Raw genomic sequence first — 23971 nt, 5'->3', positions numbered from 1 at the left:
GAGCCTCGAGCTTGATTTTAGGAGACAAAGAATCATATTTTTGCGCCAGGGTCAGTGATCGGATTGATTTATGTCAAAGTGGAAGACAAAATTTCGAATATTTTTTGAACATCTTAGAATGTAGACCTTGAGATTGACGAGATCTCAAACAATGCCCAATTAAATCAAAAATCGGAATGAGTTTATGAATACAGACCCTGACAGTTATAGAGTTACTGAACTACATCAAGGGCAAGAAAGAACTGCAAACAGATCTTGAGAATTTAAAGAACACAAACTCAGAGTTTATGGAGTTCTTGAGCGAAAGATTCCAAAACAGAATCTTAAAACACTTCTTGAGGATTTAAAGAATACAATCCTTGAGAATGATGTAATCTTGAGTTAAATGAACCGAAAGGCCGAACTTTAAAACACTTCATGAGAATCAAAAGGACGGCGTCCTTGATATATTGGATATGCTTGGATTATGGCGATCTTAAACTAAAAGACTGAACCTTAAATGACATCTTAAGAAACTGAAAAAAGATTTTGAGATTATGAATATGCTTCGATAGGCTAGTCATGTACCTGATTTGTAGGTAGGGGTTTTGAATTTAGATTGATCCCAATCGATCACAATTGCTTGCATTACTGTTCAGCAAGGGATGGCAATACATAAATGATGTTGGAAAAACTTACCTTCATAGTCAGATCGGCATTCTCATTCATCTCGTTCAATATGAATGCGTCGCGTTCCATATCCATTTTACGATCATACGGTTGCGGTGACTTCACTTTGAAGACAGGCGTAATTTCATTTGTTATATTTTCATAAAAATGCTCGTTGTCGTCATCATCATCTTCAACAGCATCATTGAGCTCATCATCTAACCTCAACTCTGTTGAGGGCATACGTTTGTTACGTTCCACGGATGTGCTATTACGTTCACTGCGCTGCACATCTGCTGTACGTCGTATCAATTGTGGTTCCACAGCAATCGGACTGTGTCGTAGTAGATCGGGTTTGTCATTTAACAATTGCCATTTAGTGGCCGTTTGTGTTTGTCCGCTTACGGTTGTTGTTTCTGTATTATTTGCTTCATGTCGACGCATCGATTTCGTATCCTCGTTACCAATAACAGTTAAACGTTGACGTGACGGTAGCGAACGCTTCGATAAACTCAACGTATTAGCGTTGCTATTCGGCTGTTGCTTCGGTTTTGTTTCGTTCTCTTCGTGTTTCTGTCCGTGTGGTACGCCAAAGTATGAGAGTTCGTGTTCACGCAGTTTACGTGCACCACGCGCTTCTTTGACAATTTTCAGTGACTGCCGTTGCTGTTCGGCTGCTGAAAAACGATCAGCTGTTTGCTTGACTGTGGTGGCCACATGTATCTGTGGATGCTGAGTGGCGTTGACTGCTGTTTGGATGGAGTTTAAAAAAAAGTTATAGATTTTGTAAGAAATTTGTAATTTAAATGTTGTTTACTCACCACCAGTCACAGTTCTCGGTTTGGCCACGGGCGGCGTTTGGTTACGTTTGATGGAATCACGTTTCTCCAACGAAGTTTGCGGTGAATGTAGTTCTATGCTCATAATGTTCGATTTAGGTAGATCTAAAATGAAAAAAAAAGTTGACAGAAAACAAAACTTAAGTACTAATTGCTTAGAGTGCACTCCTAGTAAGCTAAGTTCTTCTTGCGGTTGATCTACTATCCTTGTTACTTATACTCCTATATGCATTTAAGACTTTGTGTACTCTAAAATATTGTACTTTTTCACATCCTTAATTACCTGCTTTGTCCAATACGGCCGGCGCCGCTTTACGTTCTTCCGCTTCAATCTTCCAAATTGTGCGCTTCGCCTTCATGCGACTCCAACTGCCGCTGGAGTATTCAATGGCGCGCTCATCTTCCTGCGAAGAGCTCTCCAACGTGCCGCCACCACTATCGCTTTGTTCCGCTTGTTCGTGTGCGCAAAAGTAGCTTTTTACCTCTTCATCGGCACTGTCGGCGGCATCTTCGTCATTTTCTTGCTGTGTCGCTGCAATATCGTACATGCGTCGCAACTGTGAAAGCTGCTGACTCACTGCTACCTCAGTGCTGCCGAGCAGCTTTAGACGTGGTGCCACTAGCGGTGCTGGTGGTAGGCTTAACGGTGTTACGAAAGCGCTTTGTGTTTCAAACGACAATCTGCGACTACTTGTGGCCGCTGTTAACGCTGCAGCACTGCTACTCGTATGAACTACAGTCTGTGTGGTAAGTTCGCGTTCGGTGCTCTCCAAGGAGGCGTTGGAGTAACGACGTACGGTCTCCTGGTAGCTATTCGAACGCAACATTGGTGTGGGCACCACAATTGGTGGCATCGTACTCGATTCCAGTGAAGCTATACTTAGACGCCGCATAGCCTCATCAAACTCATTTGCCGAACGCATTGTTTTGATGATGAGCGATGTAGACTTGAGTCCCTCGTCGAGCATACGCTGATGTTCGCGTAGATCTTGTAATATGAGCTCTTGTGCGCTCGCACGGCGATTTGTGTTGTTGGGTATGGGTTGATTGTCAGTGTTTGGCATTAGCATAGGCGCACCTGAGTAAAAGTGGTGTGAGTTGGTTTTTGTTTTTGCTTGGCTTTGTGTTTGGTAAAATCGGGCTTAGCAAGTAAGTATGCGGGTTAAGTTGTAAGGGGTTAACAAAGTCTACGTAATATTACAAGTAGAGGTTTTACTAAAGTATTTGTAGAAGAGGGCAGGGATAATTAGTAACAGTAGAATTAGCTCCGTCAGTTTAGTTAGAGTTTCAATTAAAGAAGCAGCAAATAATAAATACCAGCTTTGCACTTGGTTAAAGACTCTGCAAGAGGGCTTTACTTCATGAAATTAAATTTTATAAAGAGTTGTTGTGAGTTGTTTAAAAAGTCGACTATAGCTTATAGATCAGTAAAAGCTTCCTTTAAAAAGTGGATAGCTGTAAGTGAATATACAAGCTGTGTAGTTAAGGTTTTTTGACACGACTTTGCTGGTTTCCAGTTCCTTCTCAGCAACTCGGACTAACGTATGGAACGACTTGACGCATTTTACGTTGAGATCTTATATTCAAAGCATAGAAAATACAACTTGTGTTAGAACTGAAGCCGCTCGACCTTCCTAAGTGACATTGCTTCGCTCTATGGGTTCTTGAATAGATCCAAGAAGATCCGACGTTTTCGTGCCAAATTCTGTTCAGCGACGAGGCCCATTTCTGGTTCAATATGTATGATAAAAAGCAAAATTGCCACATTTGGGCTGAAGAGCAATCTGAAGAGATGCAAGAACTGTCATTTCACCCAGAAAATACAATTGGGTGTGGTTTGCGGCCGACGGGCGTCAATGACGACCGTTATCGCGCCATGAGTGAATTGAAGCTCGATCTCGGCGACATTTGGTTTCAACAACCTAACTTCTCACACATTAATCAATGGATTTATTGAGAGAACACTTCGGTGAGAATTATCTGCACGTTTTGAACCGGTTGATTGGCCACCAAGATCGTGTGATGTCACACCGTTAAGACTCTTTCCAGTGGGGTTATGTAAAGTCCACATAGACTGGATGATCCAGCTTCGATTCAGGTTTTGGACCAAAACATCACGCTTGTCATTCGCCAGTTACCAATCGAAATGCTCGAACGAGTCAACGGAAATTGGACTCAGCCGCGGCTAACATTTGAAATAGAAATAAATGACAAATAGTTTCCTTTCGAAATATAATAAGCCTGATTTCCCAGGGGACCTCGAAATACCCCTTTATAAAGACAGAATCTTTAAGATTTTATCACAGCACTAGAGCAACATGATAAAAGTAAATGAAAAAGAATTTTCCATTATTTTTTGCCCTTATCCAGAAGAGAGTACGGTTTTATTTAAGAAAAAAACAAACAAAGATTTACAAGGTAAAAGTGGAACGAAGTCAGAATCGAAAAGCCTTAAACATAAAGCTCTCATAATTAAACTTCTCTTAGTCGGAAACACGTCTGACAGACGTGTAGTAGTAACCGTTACTATCACGTCTGTTAATTTTTAAAGACTTTTGGAATATTTTTCTGGGAATTTGGGAAATCAGGATATTTGGAATTTGGGATATTAAGATTTTAGTAATCACTACTTTGTAGTTATAATTGAAGAGATTAATATGTAATTAAGCAAAAACAGTTTTAAGCCAATTCAACCAAACATATATTATAGCGGCAATTAAAGAGCTTACATGGCATGCAGAGGGTTAAAGGATTTTTAGTAAGAGTTATTTAATATCTTCCACTAGTTAAAACAATTTAAACCAAAACATGTCAGAGTAATAATAAAACATATAAATCATGTAAGAAGAAAAGTAGGAGTAGTACAAAAAATCACAAAAACTAAAAGGACAAAAATCACATAAATAGTAGATCAACCCACAAAAAGGTAAAGTAACTAAAAGTAAAGTACTTAAAAACAATATTACAAACATATGACTACTTATATAAAAACTATAACTAAAAATTAAATAAATAAATAAAATTAAATTAAAATAAAAGTAACCAAAAGTATTCTTTATATAATACATTGGAGTAAAGAATCTCGCATTTACTAAATTCAAACGCTACAAAGTAGTTAACGAACTATATATCAGTACAAGTAGGTTAGACTTAGTGAGAACAAGTTGACGACATTCGACTTACCTGCGTTAGGCCAATCACGCGCTGCTGCAGCTGGTTCGTCCAGACTCAAGTTGATTTTTGTAGAGTAACCATTTGGAGCGCTATGCTCATGACGTTTCTCCACAATGCGCACGCGTTCTGCAACGGATTTATTCAACACAGCAGTGGGTGAGTCTTCTATTGAGAAAAGTATAAAAAATATAATTAGTTATGCGCTTCTTTAGACACAAATAAGAATAATTATGGCAACAAACCTTTCTCACGCGCTGCGCTGCTGCCGCCACCAGCCACAGGCTTCAACTGCACACCCCACAAAGCATCGGCGCTATCGATGTTCTCACCCAAATGATAAGGTTTCGGCTTTACCGGTTTATTCTTGAGTATGCCGCGTATAGCGGCGATTTCGTCATTCTCATTGTCAGTCGTATCGACACCGCTGGTTGTTGACGCGTAGCTGCCACGTGAACCCTCTGCATGTTGTACGGATACCGTTACGTTAGTTGTGGCCGGCATTATTTGTGCGTCATTGAGCACAGTTGGTGGTTCCACTAATGTAGCTTTATATGCGACCACCGAACTGGCGATGGTACGATGACGTTGCTGCTGATGTTGATCATCACCGAAATGTGTAACATTACTAGCGGTTGTTGTGCTCACGGCTGTGCTTGTGCCCGCTGTGCTTGCGGTTTTGGTAAGACTCTGTAGCGGTCCACTTGTGGTGCGACGGCGTCGTCGGAAATTATTTGTCGGTGGCGGTTTACCATCGGTTTCAACGATATTGACACGTCCCGATTCGGCGGCGAAATGTACCTCGGTTTTGCAGAACTCAACACGTTTCTGTGCATTTTGTGTGTTGCGTTGGAAGAGTTGATTACTCTCCGCATTGCTGTCATAACGACTCAACTGCACTGTAGATTTGGCAGCGGGCTCGGCCGGCTCATAGAAACCATTCAAATGCACCTGTGAGGTTTTACGCAAATTATCGCGCACATATTGACTCTCATCGACAGCGATCGAGTGTCGCTTGAGCAAGTCCTCGTCAGGTGTGCGGCGCAATGGGGATTTAGCGGCGCGGTAGTGTGCCGAAGTGACTGCTTTTGCGGGCTCGCCGAAATGTATGACTGTGGCGCGCGGTGGTGCTGCTTCCGTGGGTGACCAATTGCCCAGTTCGCCGGAACGTCCGAGTCCGCTATCGGTGGATGCGTCCATGCGGTGCATAGTTTTGTTGTCCGGCGGTGACATCTTCTCGAAACCATATGATTTGCGACGCGAGTGCCACTCGGTTGAATTGGTATCTCTTTGCTTCTGACGTGATTCCAAGCTGTTTGAGGTGTGTTTTTGGTTTAAATGCGTTGAGCGTTGCGTTAAGCTGTCGTTGTCTGTTGGCTTGCGTTGTGCGCCCACAACTTTGAAAGCAGATGTATGCTGTGTTGCCGTTGAGATCTCGGGCGACTCTTCCGGTGTCAATTGTTGCAAACGTGGTGTGGACAGCTTACGACGCACGCTCTGCTGCACTTCAATGTGCTCGTCTGCTGACGGCGGTTGTTGATATGCTATAAAATCGTCCTTATACAATGACTCATCCGATAATTTCTTGAGACGGCCACGTATTTCTTTCAATGACTCGGCGGTAAGCAATGTATTACGGCTACTGGCGCCCGTAGTTTTGTCCGGACCGTGTAGTATACTCTCTAGTGCAGCTAAATCCACATGATTATTACGCATAGCTGTGGTAAGACGTCGACCGCTTTCGAGTTCGGCGCGTATGCGTGACACGCTCACAGCACTGGCGGGCAGATCGTATGGACGGCGTATAGAGCTCGGTGGTTGTTGCACTGCGGGATCGCTGGTATTACTATTGTTCGCCGTAGAGGATGATTGAAAGGAGCGTCGCAATTTGCTGACGCGTCGCCACTCGTTGGACTCAGCAACCGCCTCGTTCGACTCCCACTCGTTACTGAGATCGTCCGTCGAAATTGAATGGGAACGTTGGAGTAAGGCGCTGCTGGACAGTTGACCAAATGGTTGTTGTTGTCGACGTAATTGACGCGTGGATAGACTGTAGGGAACGGTAGTGTCGCAAGTTTAGTATTATATTTTTACAGTAATAAATTAATACAATACAAACAAGTATTTAAAAAACTGTTTAATTATATTCGCTTTGATATTATTTAAGCGCGCTGCCGCTATACAGCAGCCAACAGCTACTCAGCGGCAAATGACAATTAAATCGTATTGAGCATAGCGTTACACAGACAACTCAATTGAAATTGAATATTTTCAATAACAGCGCACAATCACAAAACTGTAATTTTCACTCAAAATACTCACCGTAAATCATCGGCTTTGGCGTTGTCATCCGCTGCCGCGCCCGCTGTCGTCGCTGCTGTTGTGGAGTCACCGTAAAGCCGGAAACTTTCCAAGTCACGTCGACGCGTTGGTGGTGTCGTTTCACTTAGCACAACACTGCTTTGTTGCTGCTGTTGTTGTTGTTTACGTAGCTGTTGCGGTTGAAGGTGGTGTTGGTGGTAGCGCAGCTGCGACTCATCTGCGTCAGCCGACACAACCGCATAACAATCATCACAATCAGCGCCGCCTACGCGCATTTTAGATGAATTGCTGTTTTGGCCATATAGAGTAGCTTGTTCCAAATGACGAGCGTTGCTACGCTGCTGCTGCCACGTTTTTATGCCACTCAATGCTTCATTTGAACTTTTCGCTGTTGTTGCTGTGCTTTTTGGTGACTCTGTTAAGTCGTTGTTGATTCGACTAGCGCTGCCGCTGTTGTTGTTGTTGTCACCAGCGCTGCCAACAATTGCATGTAGGCTCACCTTACCGCCAGCACTCTTGTGGGTGTTCAGCTTTGTGGAGTTGTTGCTGCTGCTGCTGCCGCCGCTGCTGCTTTTCTGTAAAAAAAAAACAAACAATTCAAAGAAAGGCAAGTTTGAGACGCTTTAAACTTAAGTTTGGATACTTGTTTTTATTATTTAATTTATTTTATTTTTTATTGAAAGTCAAGTAGATAAATGGCAATTAACATATTTTGTCGAGATGTTTTGGAAAATATTCGCTTTGTGAATGCATGCTTGAACTTAATACAAAGAAACCTCTAGCTGTCCATAGTGATTGGCAGAAGATTGATTCTAATCTGCTGAGCCACATAAGCTCAACTCTTTCAACTCACTATATCTTGCGCTATAAACCACTTTGTCGTCTGCAAGTGTAATGTAGCACCGGTTGGCATACTTTTGTTGTTGCCCACGCATCTTCACTTCGAGAAATCTGGTACTTTAAGTGAAATTACTCTATTGTGGGTTGGGTAGCTATCAATAACCAATCATTAGTTTTCACTTTGTCAAATCATGGAGTTATTTAAATAATGCTGTCTAATAATTTGACGGCGACTGTGTCAATAAGTTTGAATTATAGCACGATTATCAATTGTTTCAGAGGAAACAAAAAATATATTAGCACTGTCGTATAACCAAAAGACAAAGAGAATGTGAGGATGTGAAAATTCTTATAGGACCCAGTGGAAATCCAAATAAGACCGTCAGGAGTTGAAACCGTGCATAGTTCCACAAAATAATTTTCTCGACATTACTCGAAAAGCTCTTATCAACATTCTTTGAAAAAGAGCTACATAATTTCAATTCCAGGCCTGAGCGGACTGGACGTGATGAACCGAGTCCTAAGAGTAGAAAAGTTAGTAAAGAAATAGTGCAAGAATCTTAGGATGAAGAAGGGAATTTCAGTCTCTCGAACGTACTGCAAGTGATGAACTGAGTCCAAAGAGTGGAAAAGACGCCAAATGGCGAAAATATCTTGGTATGATGGACAGAACGAACCAAGAGTCTTGGTTACATAATTGAAATAATGTCAGGACCATTAACGGAGACTTTCTTTCGGCAGATGGATAGAATGAGCAATGTAGAATAACATTTGCAATAAAAATAACAAAAAAGAACTCTAGCCGGTTAGAGGAATCAGATATCAAAATATGAGGTGAGATCGGAAATGAGACCTTAGGATGACGAAGTTTAAATACTGAAATAAACACAACCAGGGTTGGACATGTATTTCCAAGGACTTTCGAGATTTGTTAGCTTGCAAAAATATATTTCAATCGGAATTTTGAATAAAGTTTATAAGAGACTGACTGTAACTCAGTTGTTGTCGGAATACAACAAAAGTATGCTCACTATTGATTTAAAGATCTATTAACTATTTCAATATTCTTATATTGAGGATCTAATGTGGGAGTGAAGTGAATATTCAATCTCTTCTATCCAAGTGACAGCCTCTCCTAATGTCCGAAAATACTTTGTGATCATAGTTGGTATATCCTTCAACGCGCACAGAGGACATTTTGTTGATCACTGTTGAATATTCAATCTCTTCTATCCAAGTGACAGCCTCTCCTAATGTCCCAAAAAAATTCTTTGTGATCATGGTTGGTATATCCTTCAACGCGCACAGAGGACATTTTGTTGCCCATGAGTCGGCCTGAAGGCCCGCTGGCAGATCCAGCCCCAAAATCCGAATCGGTTTCCGATCTCAAATGATTTGTGAAGTTTACAAGAGACAACACTGTTGTCTAAAATAAATTCTGGGTTCATAAGAACTTTTCTCTTAAGCAATTCACTAACAATTTATCGGCAATCTTAGTACCATGATGCGACTTGTTTGCAAAATTGTTTTTCGAGGTGTAGTAGAATCCCGATTATCCGAATATCTGATTATCCGTACGCATTCGTCTCGGCTCTATTTGCCAGTTTTATCCTATCTAATATAACAGAAGCAATGAAAATTCTTATCATTAGTGAAAGATGCGATGAAGAGAATACTAAGGAGTTGCTGAATAGCGATAATGAAAGCACTGAACTCCAAATATTAACTGATGCATAAATCATTGACTATTTGAACAGTAAGGAGAGAGAAGATGGTGAAGAAACTGAAACTAGGGATGTAAGTCAAGTAACATCTCACGCAAACGCTTCTGAAGCTCTAGATATTGCTTTTAAGTGATTTGAAAGACAGGAATAATCAGATGCCATATCCCGAATACTCCAGGTTTTATTTGATACGGATAATCGGGATTCTACTGTACTCCAAAATTCCTATCTGGAATCCTAAACTAGATAATCTTAATCTTATTTACAATTAATTAAGGCTCACTATCCATCGTAAGATTGAAGTTGATCTCGATCAACTCGATAGTGATACATTCAAAGAAACCAAACGTATTGGCTGGCATAGACATTAATTGCTTCCACAAATTTGTGATAGACTCAAGACACTACAGCGATATACAAGGATCTTTTACAATCTAAACATAGGAGTCTTTTGGTATTACAATTGACCGGCACCTTTTGTTGTTCAATTGGGATCTTTCTTAACACCAGTCGCGAGGATCAGGATAACTAAATAACCTTGTTTTTCACTAGTACCATTTTTTAAAAGATTTTGTTCGAGAATATTATATTCTTAAATGGCCTATCAGTAACATCAAAAACATCTGGAACATGACATTGTGTGGAATATATAGTTATGATAAATATGTATGGAAACCCTTTTATAATAAGATTTGTATTCGATTTCCAAAAGTATTGCAAAAATTACTCTATAACGAAACGATGTAACAAAATAATGATTACGGGTCATAATTGAAATTACAAAGTCAATACTAATATCTGCGATTGGCATCTAATACCAACTGCATGTACTTAATACGATGTTGGTGCCTTAAAAATTTAACTTCTTTTGTTGTTGTGCTACTAAAGCACATTGCGTTTTGTTTATTTTCTTTTGTTTTCGGTTAAAATGACTTGTCGTTAAGCTGGTTAGTTGGTTGGTCGGCTTGACTGGCCGCTTTGTGCAGATTTGGGAGATTTGCGATTTGCGTTTGCGCGTGATTATGTTAATTTCAATCTCAATCTCAGCGTCACCGTCATCATAGTCGGTCACAGCAAAAAACGCCATGGAAATGACCGAAAATTGCGAATTGTGTGCTTTTTGGACACAGCCTCAGCGAAGCGAGCATCAGCGACTGCTACAAGAAACGGCGTGTTCTTTTAACTCGCAGATGTTCACTCTTCGTCTCCCTCACGTTTGCTTGAACTTTGGTCGTTTTGCTTTTGTTGTGCTCACGCTTTTGTTATGCGAATTATGACCGCCTTTGCTACGGCGTGCTTGGTGAAAGACTATATACAAACATATATGTATGTATGTATTGTAGCGCTGAGAAAAGGGCATTTGAACCCGGTTGGAAAGAAAGGCAATTTTCTGCGCGCACGGAACTTGTCGATGATTTGTGTGGGCGTTCACAAGATTAAAGCGACAACAAAGCGTTGGAAGATTTACAATACCAAAAATTCGTGCGTGGTTAATTAAGTTGATACAGTGGATACAAGACGCTCAGTAAGCGGGGTTTTTGTTGTTCTTATAAATCAAATTATAATTGGTAGAACTGTAAAAATTCTTAAGAATTGGAAATTTTCCGGTTTGCATGCGCTTGTGAAATTCAATTTAATTTAATTTTTTTCCGGAGGGGAAATATAATCGCATGAAAATTATAGCAGAAAGAGTCGTTGAACTATTTAATTTCATAGAGGTATATAGGTACTTATATATTTATTTACGCTGATGTTATTGCTAGTACTTAAAATGATGCTTATAGCCAAGAAACAGTGCTCGGAGAGTGAGGTTGAAGATACAGTAGACTAAAATTGGCGCACAAAGCAACCACATCTTAGGAAGTTCACTTAGGGATGATATTGTGCAAGGTTCTGGATCAAGATCTTACACATAAGATTTCAAAAATGAATGAAATATATGGAAGTATCACCCAATCTAATGAAAGTTAACCTGCTGATTAGTAGACATCGTCTTCCGAACTATAAGAAAAAAGGATTGATTCGATCTTAACCTCAAATCGATCTACAATTGTTTAAAGAAGAGACATGTTCCATAGCTAGAAGTCTCCATTGTACTAAAGCAATTATTTACGATTTTTTATCGGGATTTTTTTTCATTAATTGCCAGAAACTAGTTGAAAATTTAGTTTTCAGCAGTAATCAAAGCAGTTTCAGTCGATTTCTCATGAGAAGAGAGCAATTAGGCGTAATAATTAAATTTGAGTATAAAATATGTATGTACATCAACTGTATGTATGTACAACTATATTCTGCTCCGGCAATATATGTCTGACAATTGTTTCATTCACTTCTTCAAGATACTCTTGGTCGTTTTGGTTTTCCTTCGTTATTATTTAAGCATTTTGCGTGGACCATTTACATGGGGAAATATAAAAAATTTTTGGTGACCGATTGAATACCATTAATTAAGCTTGATTTATTAAAAATTATTTATGAAAATTAGTATAGCTTTATGAGGAAAGCTTCGCTCTTGAGAGGAAAGTACTAACCTCAAATATTATTACACTATCAAAGAAAAGCTGTTCGATCGAGAGCTCTCTCTCGAAAATATAACTACTCGCTCATATTCAAGACAAACCGATGATCAAAACCACTTAAAACTGTGAGTGAGTACTGCAATATTAAAAAATGCAGCCGTGGACCCACATATGAATTTTTAAGTATTTTATTAAGTTTGAAATTTGAAATGTAATACTTAAAGATATTTTTAGCCTTTCGTACAGGAGTTAATTGATCAATTAACCGGCCTTCGCTCGATTAAAGCGCTAATTTAGATTGAATTATCATAAAAATTAAAAATCTAAATGTTCTAAATTAATTTTTAATTGTATACAAATTGAGTTGATACTGGAATGCAACTCTACGGATTGTTGTCAACGTTGTAACTCTGGCTGAGTTTATTGATAAAATAGCATTAGATGATGAAACTTATAAACTTTTTATGAAAAGCAAAAACAAAAATATATAACAGCTGATCGCTAATCGAGTGGCCGGCTGTGCGAAAGGCAAAAGCAGATTTCTCAATTATAATATGCTAAATTAATTTGGCTGTACGAAAAGGCCATAATCGTCATAAGGTTTGACTTTTTTCGAAAATCTAACAGAAGTGACATCAATAAAAAAAAGCAATAACAAGTGAGTTTCAAAACACACTCCAGACGAAAAACTTGTTTTACAACAATAAATGAGGCTTTAGCGTCACAAGTTCATTAGTTTCAAAATATATATAATATTTAATTTTGTTTACACTACATAAATTAATTCAACAAGCGGAAACAAGTTTTCTACGACTTTTTTCCAACACACAATCAATTAACATTTTGCTTTGGCCACATTTCGATTTCAATTAAAGAGCGCTTTAACCAACGTTAGATATTAATCACTGTAAGCTGTATGGCAAGTCCAAACAGCCAGCGCATTATCGACGGCATAACATTAGAAAAACAACAACACATTTAAGTAAATAAAAAAGACTAATCGACTAAAAAGATCATTCATTAGCTTACCATAAGATTACTCAATTTCAAGCTTGGCGCCGTATCGGGCACCAGTAATGCTGATGATTGCGAATGCAATGTTGATGATGACGACGCTGCCGATGACAACAAAGCATGACCTTTGCTGCTGCCGCCACCACCACTGCCGGCGCTGCCACTGCGACTAATTGAATAATTGCATAGCGTTGCGCTGGCGTTGATGTCGGCGTCATCGCCACAACCATTGCCAACATCGATCTCGCTATCGTCAACAATGTAGGGGGTTTCGGCTATTGTTGGCACTGCCTTATCGAGATCATCGTCCGTACTGACTTCGCTGATGTCCACAGTGGCGGCAATTGTTGGCGGCGATAGTTGCAGCCAATGAGTGTTTGCCTCGGCTAAATGTTGTTGCAATGTGCTATGAAAATGTTTGCTGCTATTTATGTTATTAATGCTGTTGTTGTTGTTGCTAATGCTATTGCTGTTGTTGTGATTATGCAATAAGCTACGCGCACCAACAACATTCGCTTGCATGCAAATGGGCGATGCTGAGGCGGAAGCCGAGGCAGATGTCGAGGCGGAATTGGAATTGGACGAGGACCATGAGCGGGATGAGGATGTTTGTACGGTTTGTGCGCGTATAACTTGCACGGCCCCATTGGCGGTGCGCTTCTGCAGCACTTCGAGCTGTTTGCGCTGTGTGTGTTGGGTGCCGTTCGGCTGTGAGATGTTTTGGGAATCGGATATCTGGAATGAGCAGAGTAAAAAGGACAAATGTATAAATGAGTTGTGTGTTTGTATGCATGTTTTGGATTATGGGAGGAGGGAAAAAATATATATGAATTTAGGTAAAATAAAACTCGGTTCTGTAACCTAATATTCTAGGTTCCGAGGATACGGTAAGAAATTTTATGATTTTATGGAAAAGTTGTATTTAAAATGTTAGTTTTATCAACCGATCCGTTGCCAGCTTTTAAGATATATATTTATTAGATATAATTGATGGACCTTTGAGACTCTTTAATGTGATCAAATAAGATATTTTCAAAACAAAAAAAAAACAGTAATTGTAAAATTTAAAATTTCATGGGTTGGAGAGTCAATTGTCTTTAGCAGCCGCTAAGGTTAGAAGTGTTTTAAGGAACTTGGCGATTTTCGTTTATTAAAAGCTCATACTTCATTTGGTTGTTCATGAATTCATGATCGAAAACCATACTGTAACTATGCTCCAGTCTTCATATTCGACAGACATGCCTCTATGTGTCTTTTTCCTAAATCGAGATTTAGAAGTGTTTCGACAATTGGAAGAAAAAGAAGAGTGATCCCGCGGGATCGTTTGCTGTCAGACTTTTGTCTCTTTTATAGAGTTTCTCTAGAGTTCTTTCCTTAAATAGCTTTATGTTAAAATATAAATCTAAGATTCTAGCTTCAATTAAATAGCCAGACAATGTGGATCTTAATCAAGAGACTTAGAGATATTGTATACTATTTTTCCATGCAATTTATTCTTTCCTCCTTCATCAACTTTACTTTTAGTCCTTTCGTAATAAGGTTTTAGACTATCATTGTTTGATGTATAACAATTTTGCCTATTTCGGATAATGATCTTAATTAAAATGTACCTCTTACTTATTTTACCGATTCTGGAAACCATAATAGATTTCTATAACTAACTTTTGCAAAACACAAATTCAGATTTTCGAACTTTTATATGTATGTTCTTTATAAAATAGTGTAGTTTCTTAATTAATCCGAGTTTTGGAACACATGAAGCATCGAAACTTCTTGTATGTATGGTTTGGAATGTGGCTTAAAGTCGCTTACAGAACCCAAAATTAAACTGAATAATTAATATTCATTATTAGTGGTAGCAGATATCTTTATATACATAATTCTTCTGTCTGTTCTGTTCTGTGTGTCTGTCACTGGACTCCTCCTAAATGGCTGGACCGATTTGAATGAAATTTTTGTGTGTCTTTAGGTGGATTTGAGAATGGTTTGTAGTAACTATCCGGGCCAATTTAAAAAGTGACTTTTTAAATTTATAAACCTTTCTGATGTTTTATATTGGCCAAAAATAGATGGCGCAATTGTTACTGTATACAAACCCCCTAAAGATATAATATGTAAAATTTGGAAGTGATTTATAATTGGATGTCCCTAAAGTCGGTGTACCTATTCTTCAATCCAATTACATGTGTTTCATTTCATACTTTGTTTAAAATTCTAATATCTTAAAAATTTTTTTTGTTTCACCTATCATGGTCGTCAAAATTTATATATTTAAAGATTTCTAATTATTTAAAAAAAGTAATAATAAAGACATCAAAAAATGTTGCCTACAATTAGGCTGATAAATTGAGATGATTGAATATTTAGCAAAGTCACACACCTTATATAGAGATCTTGGATTTTTCGAGTTAATTGTCACTAGACTACAGAAAGTACGGAACTTTTGTTAACCATACAAATTTGTACATGATTTTGAACTTTTTTCTTCATTTCACTTCATAAAATTCTTTTTAGAAAATTTGTTAAATTTTCTCAATTTATTTCAAAAATTTTATGACACCTTTATACATATTTCCATTAGTTTATTTTACGGTATTTTTGGCTGCAGAACGGCAACTTTCATACTTATCGTTGATCCTTTCACACATAGATTTTTTTGTATTTTTTTTTTTTTTATAGAAGAAACGACTTTTATGTTTCTTTCTAAAAATTTTACATTCTCTTACTGCTTTATGTTTATTTCTACATTTGCTTATTTGCTATTTGCAAAAGCTACAATCACTTCACTCACTTTGTTTAGGCAACACTAATCAAATTATCAGCGCAAAATATCAGAGAACATTTTTAAAGCGCATATTCATATTTGAAAGTCATTATATTGACCATAGCCTACTTTTGTTTACCCACTCGATCAATTGAAATTGTACAACAAATATGCGATTTTTTTGCTATTTTTTTCTTTACTATAACTGTGCCACATTACCATGTACACATGCGCACTACATGAGCGTTAAATTGACAAATGCTGTACAAAACGTTGGTGTTGAGTCATTGTGGGGTTAGAAGAAATATTTAGCAAATAAGTAAAAATAATAAAAAAAATTAATAAAGTATTAAAAAAATATTGTTTGCTGAATTCTTTAAGCAGTTGAAGCGAAATTAAAAAAAAATGTAAAAAAAAATATTTATTAAAAAAAATTAGAAAAAATATTTATGAGAAAATAAAAACAAAAATTTATGAAAAAATAAAAAAAAATTATGAAAAAAAATATTTCTGAAAAAATTAGTCAGCACATTTTTTCCACAATAAAAATGGTTTACTTTTGCAACATTTTGTGTGCAAATATTTTTTTTTGTTTGCAACAAAGCACCACCCAACCTCAATTGTCGCCGACCACTAACCCAATGAATCTACAACAACAACATCAATAAAGCGCGCGTCACACTTCCACTGCCACATTTACAATTATTGTGTTCAATATTTTTAACATCCAACTCACAGCAATAACAATAAAAATTGATTTTATTTGCGCTTGAGTTTTTGGAAGCAAAAAAATTAAAATAAAAAACAAAAAAAAAATGAAAAACCGTTAACTCAAAAATACAATAATTTTTGTTTGCATATATTTTCATTTTTTCGCAAATGTTTGCTGTACAATTCTGCACTTTGACCGCCAACGCCTGCAACACCATGCCGCTTGGTCAGTCGCTAGAGTCAGCTGCTGCTGCATGACAAGCGTTCAGCTGTGTGGCGCAACGGTAATAAAGTAAAGCTATGCACGCGTATTTATGTATTTATATGCCAAAAATGCCAATCAAAGTGTAGTGAAGTGCAGTTTTGCATGGCATATCGCATATCGCATAACAACAATAACAAATATAAGCTCAACAATAACAAACAAAAAACACTCTTGCCACAGCCATGACGCTTTGACTTGACTTGACTGGATTTGACTTAACCTGACTTAACGGTTTTTTGGTCACTTTGACTACGGCTTTGTGGCTGCGTTTTGGCTTGTGCTGTGCGCTCGTAAATCTTTTGTGGCCAATCAATTTTCGTTTATCAGGTTGCAAGTGCCAATGTGGCACGACTTTTTGTGCGCATTTAAATATTGCTGTACACACACACACACAGGCAATTGTTTGTATGTAAATTTAAATTTATTAAAAATTTATTTTATTTTTAATTTTTTAGCTTTAATTCTCGCCTTGTCCCAGTCGCTGCGTTGCCAATCGCTGCTGACCGTTGCTGTGCGTTTTTATTACTGTAAATTATTGCAGTCTTTCGCAAAATGATAAATTGTTTGGCACATTAAAGTCGGTGAAGGTGCCAGCTAGGCGCCAGTTCGTACAAAACTGTCGATGTGTATTAGGTTTAACCCACTGCCACGTGCCACACCAAGGCGTGCAGCGTTGGCTCGGGTAGAGGTCAGCGCACAAAGAAGCTTGCATGACCTGAAGGAGTTACTGTGCAAAGATTTTTTCGAAAAGATTAGCTTAGATTTCATTTATAATACGTTTTCGCAGGCATAAGACATTGTATGTAAATGTGTAAATATATATACAAATAAGTTTCGAAATAAATATTGAAGTAAAGAAAACAAATAAATCAAAAACTGTGATCACCAATATGAGTAATGAGATAACGGACTAAACTTTTTTAGTTCCATAAGCTTTAGTTGACTTTAGAACTTACTGAAGCTTGTAGGAAACGAAGTGGAAAAAGCAAATTAAAGGATCGAGGAGAAAAGTTGTTCGAATTTATGAGAAGTAGGTCGGTAAGATAAATATTAGGACTTATAAGAAATTGATCTTATTTTAAGTTTAAATAAATATCTATATAAATATATATATATAAATCACTTATATACCTTTCTACTGAAAAAATGAAAAATATAAAATATATTAAAATATGATAAAAACCTCCAAATAATCTATTATATAAAAAAAAAATTTAATAATTTATTCGTATTGAACATCTAAAAGAATATGACATTGTAAAAACATGATATCTACCCAAAAGCAATGAAATATATATAATAATTTTCTTAAATTAAAATATTAAATTGTTTAAAAATATTAAATACATATGTACAATTGCACATACGTTTTTAGGCTGGTGTCGAAATTTGGACTGAGTTTGACGAGTTGCTTTTAAGGATATTATTTCGAACTAATAAAAGCGGTAAATCTATAAAACTGTTACTAAATTAATATTAAATTTATTAAATTAAATTTATTTAATGAAGAAGAACAATAAGACCTGATTAGTACCTGTGGAAATCCATAAATATAATTTCTAGTTTAAAAGGACTTATTCAAAACTAACACAGCTCTTCAATAAATATAGATTTAGTAATATTGATTTTGTTTGAATGTAAAATATAATTAGTAGCAATTCATTCAACCGCTTTATATACCGAAGGAAGTGCCATACCTCATAAAGAAAGCACTACAAGTTCGTAAATGTGTCAAAGATCATTTTCAATGAAGTAATTAACAAATTCTAAAAAATCTAAGAGTAGTTTTTATAGTTATTTACTGAGATTCATAGATTTTAATAATCATATTACGCGCAGTTTTCAATATATTTTTTTTGACTTTTTAGGCTCTCTCTCGGGATCTTTACACTATTGATTTTTGTAATTGCGCCGAGATGTAGGCAATATATTTTATACTTTTTATGATTTTCCGACTTTATTATTGTGAATATTTTTTTTGTGTTTGAAAATTTCAACCTTAAAGGAAAGCATATTCGTTGCCATCATCAAGACATCAAACAATATTTTTCTTTTTGTGCTTTTTTCTCTCAAAAAAAAAGTTGAAATATTATATTTTCTTAAAGAAATCAAAGCTGGAGACATTTAAATAACTTTATTGAGAAATTTTAAGAAATAAAAATATTCAAAATTCGACAATTTGGAGCACTGATGCAACTGTTGCAAGATAGTTTACTTTACGAATTTATTTAAGTGTTCTTGCGCCTAATTGTATACATTAATAATGTGAAATTTTTATTTCAACAATTTGAAAAACAAATTATATTTCATCAATAACTAATAAAAATACAAAATGTTATTAAAAATATTTTGATTTTTTTAAATTTCATTTTAATATATACATATTAAGATGGGTCGAGTATTGAAAGTAAAAAAATATTTTTTTAGAATTTTTTAGAGACTATTGCCAATGAACGTTAATTTAAATAATTATGAAAAAATTGAATTATCAATAAAAATAAAAATAAAAAAAATCATGAGGGCTGCATATAAACGCCATTGTTTGTTTTACTTTGAACCGCATAACTCAACACTGTATTAACTACTAATATTATAATAATAGTAGTAATAATCATAAAAAATATATTATTCCATTCTTTTACAGAATTTTTAGAGCATAAAAAACCGTTCCCTTTTCAAAAGCATTTCCATATTATATTTCTCTAGAAGGAAATTTATTTCGCAAATAAACTATCACTGTACATATTACAACAATATAACGCTTTGCATTTCACTGCTGCTCCTCATTCTGTAAATACAAAATTTACATATGTTTATACATGAACACTTAACGACTTGACTTTGAACTGAACTTCATTCAGCTGAATGCTAGTCAGTCATGCAAAACTCAACTGAACTGCACTACACACATAAAAATATATAGAAGGCACTTAAAGACGATGCTAGCGACCTCTTTTCAAATGCATATCAATTTGCTATATTTATGTACGTGTATGAGAAAGCGAGCAAAAGCATATATAGTAACTTGTATATTTGTAGGTTTACAGCGAAATGTATATGCAGCTGCATAAGCATTTACTTTGCAACGCTTCAACGGCATGGTAGGTACATACTCTCGGCCGCGGCATAGAATATTCAATGTCTAGATCATTCACATTACATATGTGCATATGTAGGCAAACTGTGCTAGTATATTTACGGTAAATAATGGTAAATAATTAAAATTATGAAGTCATATACATATGTAAGTAGTGATGGAGAAGTGAAGAAAAGATGATTTTTGCATAATTTTTTTAGGTGTGTAAAGTGCTTACATTTGAGTTGCTTGTATTTGGGTTATGACCAAGAAACTGCATTAACTGCGGTATTTTTTTAATGAACTAATTTTTTTATGAAAAGTTGGTTAATAGCGTAGAACCTTAATTTATAGCCGAATCGATGATAGCGCGCACTTCTTTCATTCCCTCGCAGTTCGGCGCAGGTTGGAGATCCCAAGTGTAACTAGGTAGCTCTCCATCTGGTCCCTCCAACGGAGTGGAGGCCTTCCCCTTCCTCGGCTTCCTCTGGCGGCTACTGCATCGAATAATTTCAAATCTGGAGAGTTTTCGTCCATTCGAACAACATGACCTACCCAGCGTAGCCGCTGTCTTTTTATTCGCTGTCAATGTCGTCATATAACTCGTACGGCTCATCGTTCCATCGTCTGCGGTATTCGCCGTTGCCAAAGTTCTGAGAACCATAAATCGCAGAACCTTTCTCTCGAAAACCCCAAGAGTCGTCTCATCGGATGTTGTCATCGTAAACGCTTCAGCGCCATACATCAAGACGGGAATAATGAGCGTTTTGTAGAGTTTGATTTTGGTTCGTCGAGAGAGGACTTTACTTTTTAATTGCCTACTCAGTCCAAAGTAGCACCTGTTGGCAAGTGTGATACTGCGCTGGATTTCGATGCTGACATTGTTGGTGTTGTTGATACTGGTTTCCAGGTATACGAAATTATCTACGGCTTCGAAGTTATGACTGTCAACAGTGACGTGGGAGCCAAGACGCGAATGCGCTGACTGTTTGTTTGATGACAGGACATATTACGTCTTGTCCTCGTTCACTTCCAGACCCATACGCTTTGCTTCCTTATGCAGCCGGTAAAAAAACAGAACTAACGGCGCGGTTGTTGCATCCGATGATATCAATATTAAACCAGATTTATTTCACTTTTGAAAATTGGGAGGGTTAATGCCATCTCGTTTCAACTCTTTGAAGTGTTCAGTAATGACCTTTCAATTCACTTTTCCCTAACCATTCGACCGTTTAGTATGTATAATTATATGTCTTCCTAAAATAATTGAATGATCAGTCTTATTGGTGGTTTTCCAAGATTTGACATTCGCTTAGACAGTCTACCCTAAGTTCTATGACAAAGTTCAAAGTCCATAGTGACCCAGGTACTAATTGAATACAGCTTTAAACTGGATGGCAGTATTCCCTGCTTCATGCTTTACTTCAATAATTACGAAACGGATACCAGGATTGACTTCATTGATTTTTGTGGAAGTGGCTCACTGAATAAATTAGCTCATATTCGAGGTACATATATACTTATCCGAAATCTAATACTAATTTAAAAACAAGTTCCTTATATTAGTAAATTTAAAGAAGCGCTAGAGAAAACTAACTACACTCTCATAGAAGTTGGAACGAGTGTAAAGGCGGCTTTCATTTGTATCTGAGGGATATTGCGGATTATACTGACAATTATACTCAACATCATCCTACATATACTCGCCACTGATAAAGCGGGCATGTGTATTGCTACGAAAGTGGTTATCAGACTCATAGAGAGAGGAATGTAAATGGTGTCAAGGTGGGACTGCAACGCAAACGATTTGGATCTTACTTTGTTCAAATTCTCACCAGGGATATGTGGACCGACGTATAGAGGTATGGTTGGTGGAACAGTTTTTTGTAATCAGGCTCTGTTCTGTCTGAATCAGATGACTCTAGAACGACTTTAGTATAATTTTCAGCAAACTTTTTACTGCCTTTAAGATAAATTATGCGTTCAACACAAATATTCACACGCATTGCTATTAAATAAATAAAAAAAATAAAATAAAAACTTCGTTACAAAAAGTTGTCAAGTCTTCTATAAGCCAAGCTGTCTTATTGCATTCTCACATATGCAACTCATGCTACGCTACACAATTTCACACACTAGTGTAAACAACAATATTTCACACAATACTCAAATCTCAAGACGACTTCATCACGTTTGCTTGCGCATCGCCTTTTGCACTTTAGCAGTACTTCACAGTATTTCTCGACATTAATATCAGCATCACATACGTTTGTGCTGCCTGATATTGTGCCTGCAGACCGCAAGTGACGCGAGTTGATGGCGTTGATGCGAATAGCTGGTCATTGTTGACACTGAGCACATAATATATGCAGTTAGCAGCCGAAGCCAGTAACTCTATTGAATTGTGAGACCGCATCGATTGGGTAGTTGGCAAGTTCGCAATGTATAACCTTTAACTTGACTTTGTGGCGATTGTGTACTGTGTGGAATGCGCACATAAGTGTTTTATTTTGCTTATTTTGTTTTTGCAAATTTATTTTTATTTATAATAAAGTACTTGCTTGTCGTTTTTGGGGTTTTATTAGAAAAATAATATTTAATTTTTTTGATATTGCTTTCACTAAAATTAATTTTAATTATAATACTAAAAAAAAAATATTTTTTTTATGTTTTATTCAAATTTTATTCTCTACGCTATGCAATTAGTTTTCCATTCCATTCACTTTCATTTCAATGTTTCATCATTTTTTCTCTCATCTCCTCAGAATCAAAAGACTTAAGCGACAAACTTGTTTTCAAACTTGCCTTTATCTTAATATAAATATCCGCATATGTTGGTATTGGCAGTTAATTCGCTATAAAATGCATTTGCATCGATTTTTTGATTTATTCAAAGCGCATCTTTGTACACATATAGGTATGTGCATATGTACATATGTTTACTTTGCAAAACTCATAAAAATTAGTCTAAATTAAATCCAGACAGATTTATCGCATCAACTTGTTTTACGATCGATTTTTGTTAAATTTAGTATTGAAACACAGACTCGTATAATAAAATTCTTAATTTATCCATCAAACAATAAAAAAAAACTAAGAATTCTTAATGCTTCTGCAACAAATTTGAATTATGGCGCTCAAATAAAAGCAAATATTTCCAAAAATTTAATTGAATTAAATTTGACATTTATGTTTGATCTGAAAGTAGGATATAATTTTGTGAAGGAAGCGAAAAGGAAGTATTTAGTTCCCACAATAGAAAGTCTTTACTTTTTCTGTTGTTTTCCATTTCATTGTCTCAAATGCTATACAGTGTGACATTTTCAAAAAATCGATTTTTTTTTTTTATTTTTTGCTTATTCGATGGTTTACACTTTCAAAAATATCCTGTGAAAGCGGCAAGATTATATCTTGAATAGTTTTTGAATGGCAGCGTTTTAAAGAGCGACCGCTCGCTGGTATAAGCCGCTATAGTCGAAAATTGAAACGCGTTTTTCTCGAAACGACATTTTTCAAAATTGCTGACATCATACCTCAATGAAATAATGGCCGATCGACTCAAATTGAAACTGAGTAGTCTTTAATATATTTACTATACAATGACCTACTATCTTTTTGATTGGTTGAAAATTGTCAATTCGGCATTAAAAAAAACATATTTTTACCAAAAAAAAATTTTTTCCGGAACTACGCCATTTCGTCAATTTTTTTTTTTATTTTTCAAAAATCGTAGGTCATTGTATAGGAAATATTTTTAGCTTTAAAATCGTCTTGGATTTTTTTTGTTTCAGCACCTCATTCGGCCGGAATCATGTCAGCGGTTTGGGAACTTTTTTTTGGCACCACCGAAGGAAGCATACAACTCCGTTATTTTTCAATATTTTAGTAAAGCAAAAATTTTGAAAGGTAGCTGAAAATATATCTAATTATGTGCAAAAAACTTTGAAACAATCGATCGAGTACTTTCTTTTAAAAAAATTCACGTAAATCGCCTAATTTTTCATGGGTTACACTTGTACAAAAAGTCCATGAAGTTAAACGAATTATGGATAATTTTGCATTACTCTTTGCAATATGT

The 23971-nt window shown here is 36.4% G+C and overlaps 1 protein-coding gene across 11 annotated transcripts in view; it reads right to left on the bottom strand.

The window, feature by feature from the left end:
• Positions 1-23971, bottom strand: part of LOC105208490 (pneumococcal serine-rich repeat protein) — a 123521-nt gene that overhangs the window by 6276 nt on the left and 93274 nt on the right. For 7 of the 11 annotated variants that reach the window (XR_003752037.2, XM_029037939.2, XM_011178363.3 and 4 more), the window contains exons 5-11: positions 13093-13812; positions 6981-7555; positions 4904-6708; positions 4671-4826; positions 1771-2565; positions 1470-1592; positions 679-1397 (exon numbers count right to left, since the gene is read on the bottom strand). Coding sequence is in view for 10 of the 11 variants with exons in the window: in XM_029037939.2 (XP_028893772.2) it covers positions 679-1397; positions 1470-1592; positions 1771-2565; positions 4671-4826; positions 4904-6708; positions 6981-7555; positions 13093-13812 (4893 nt within the window). In the remaining variant the exon portion in view is untranslated. The remainder of the gene's footprint in view (positions 1-678; positions 1398-1469; positions 1593-1770; positions 2566-4670; positions 4827-4903; positions 6709-6980; positions 7556-13092; positions 13813-23971) is intronic. The other 4 variants (XM_029037938.2, XM_054226986.1, XM_029037940.2 and 1 more) reach the window with 4 other exon arrangements.

This window comes from Zeugodacus cucurbitae, chromosome 3, assembly GCF_028554725.1.
Source record: "Zeugodacus cucurbitae isolate PBARC_wt_2022May chromosome 3, idZeuCucr1.2, whole genome shotgun sequence".
In the NCBI taxonomy this organism is placed as follows: Eukaryota; Metazoa; Arthropoda; class Insecta; order Diptera; family Tephritidae; genus Zeugodacus; species Zeugodacus cucurbitae.
The sequence above is the reverse complement of the archived record's forward strand: the minus strand, read 5'-3'. Positions and strand labels throughout refer to the sequence as shown.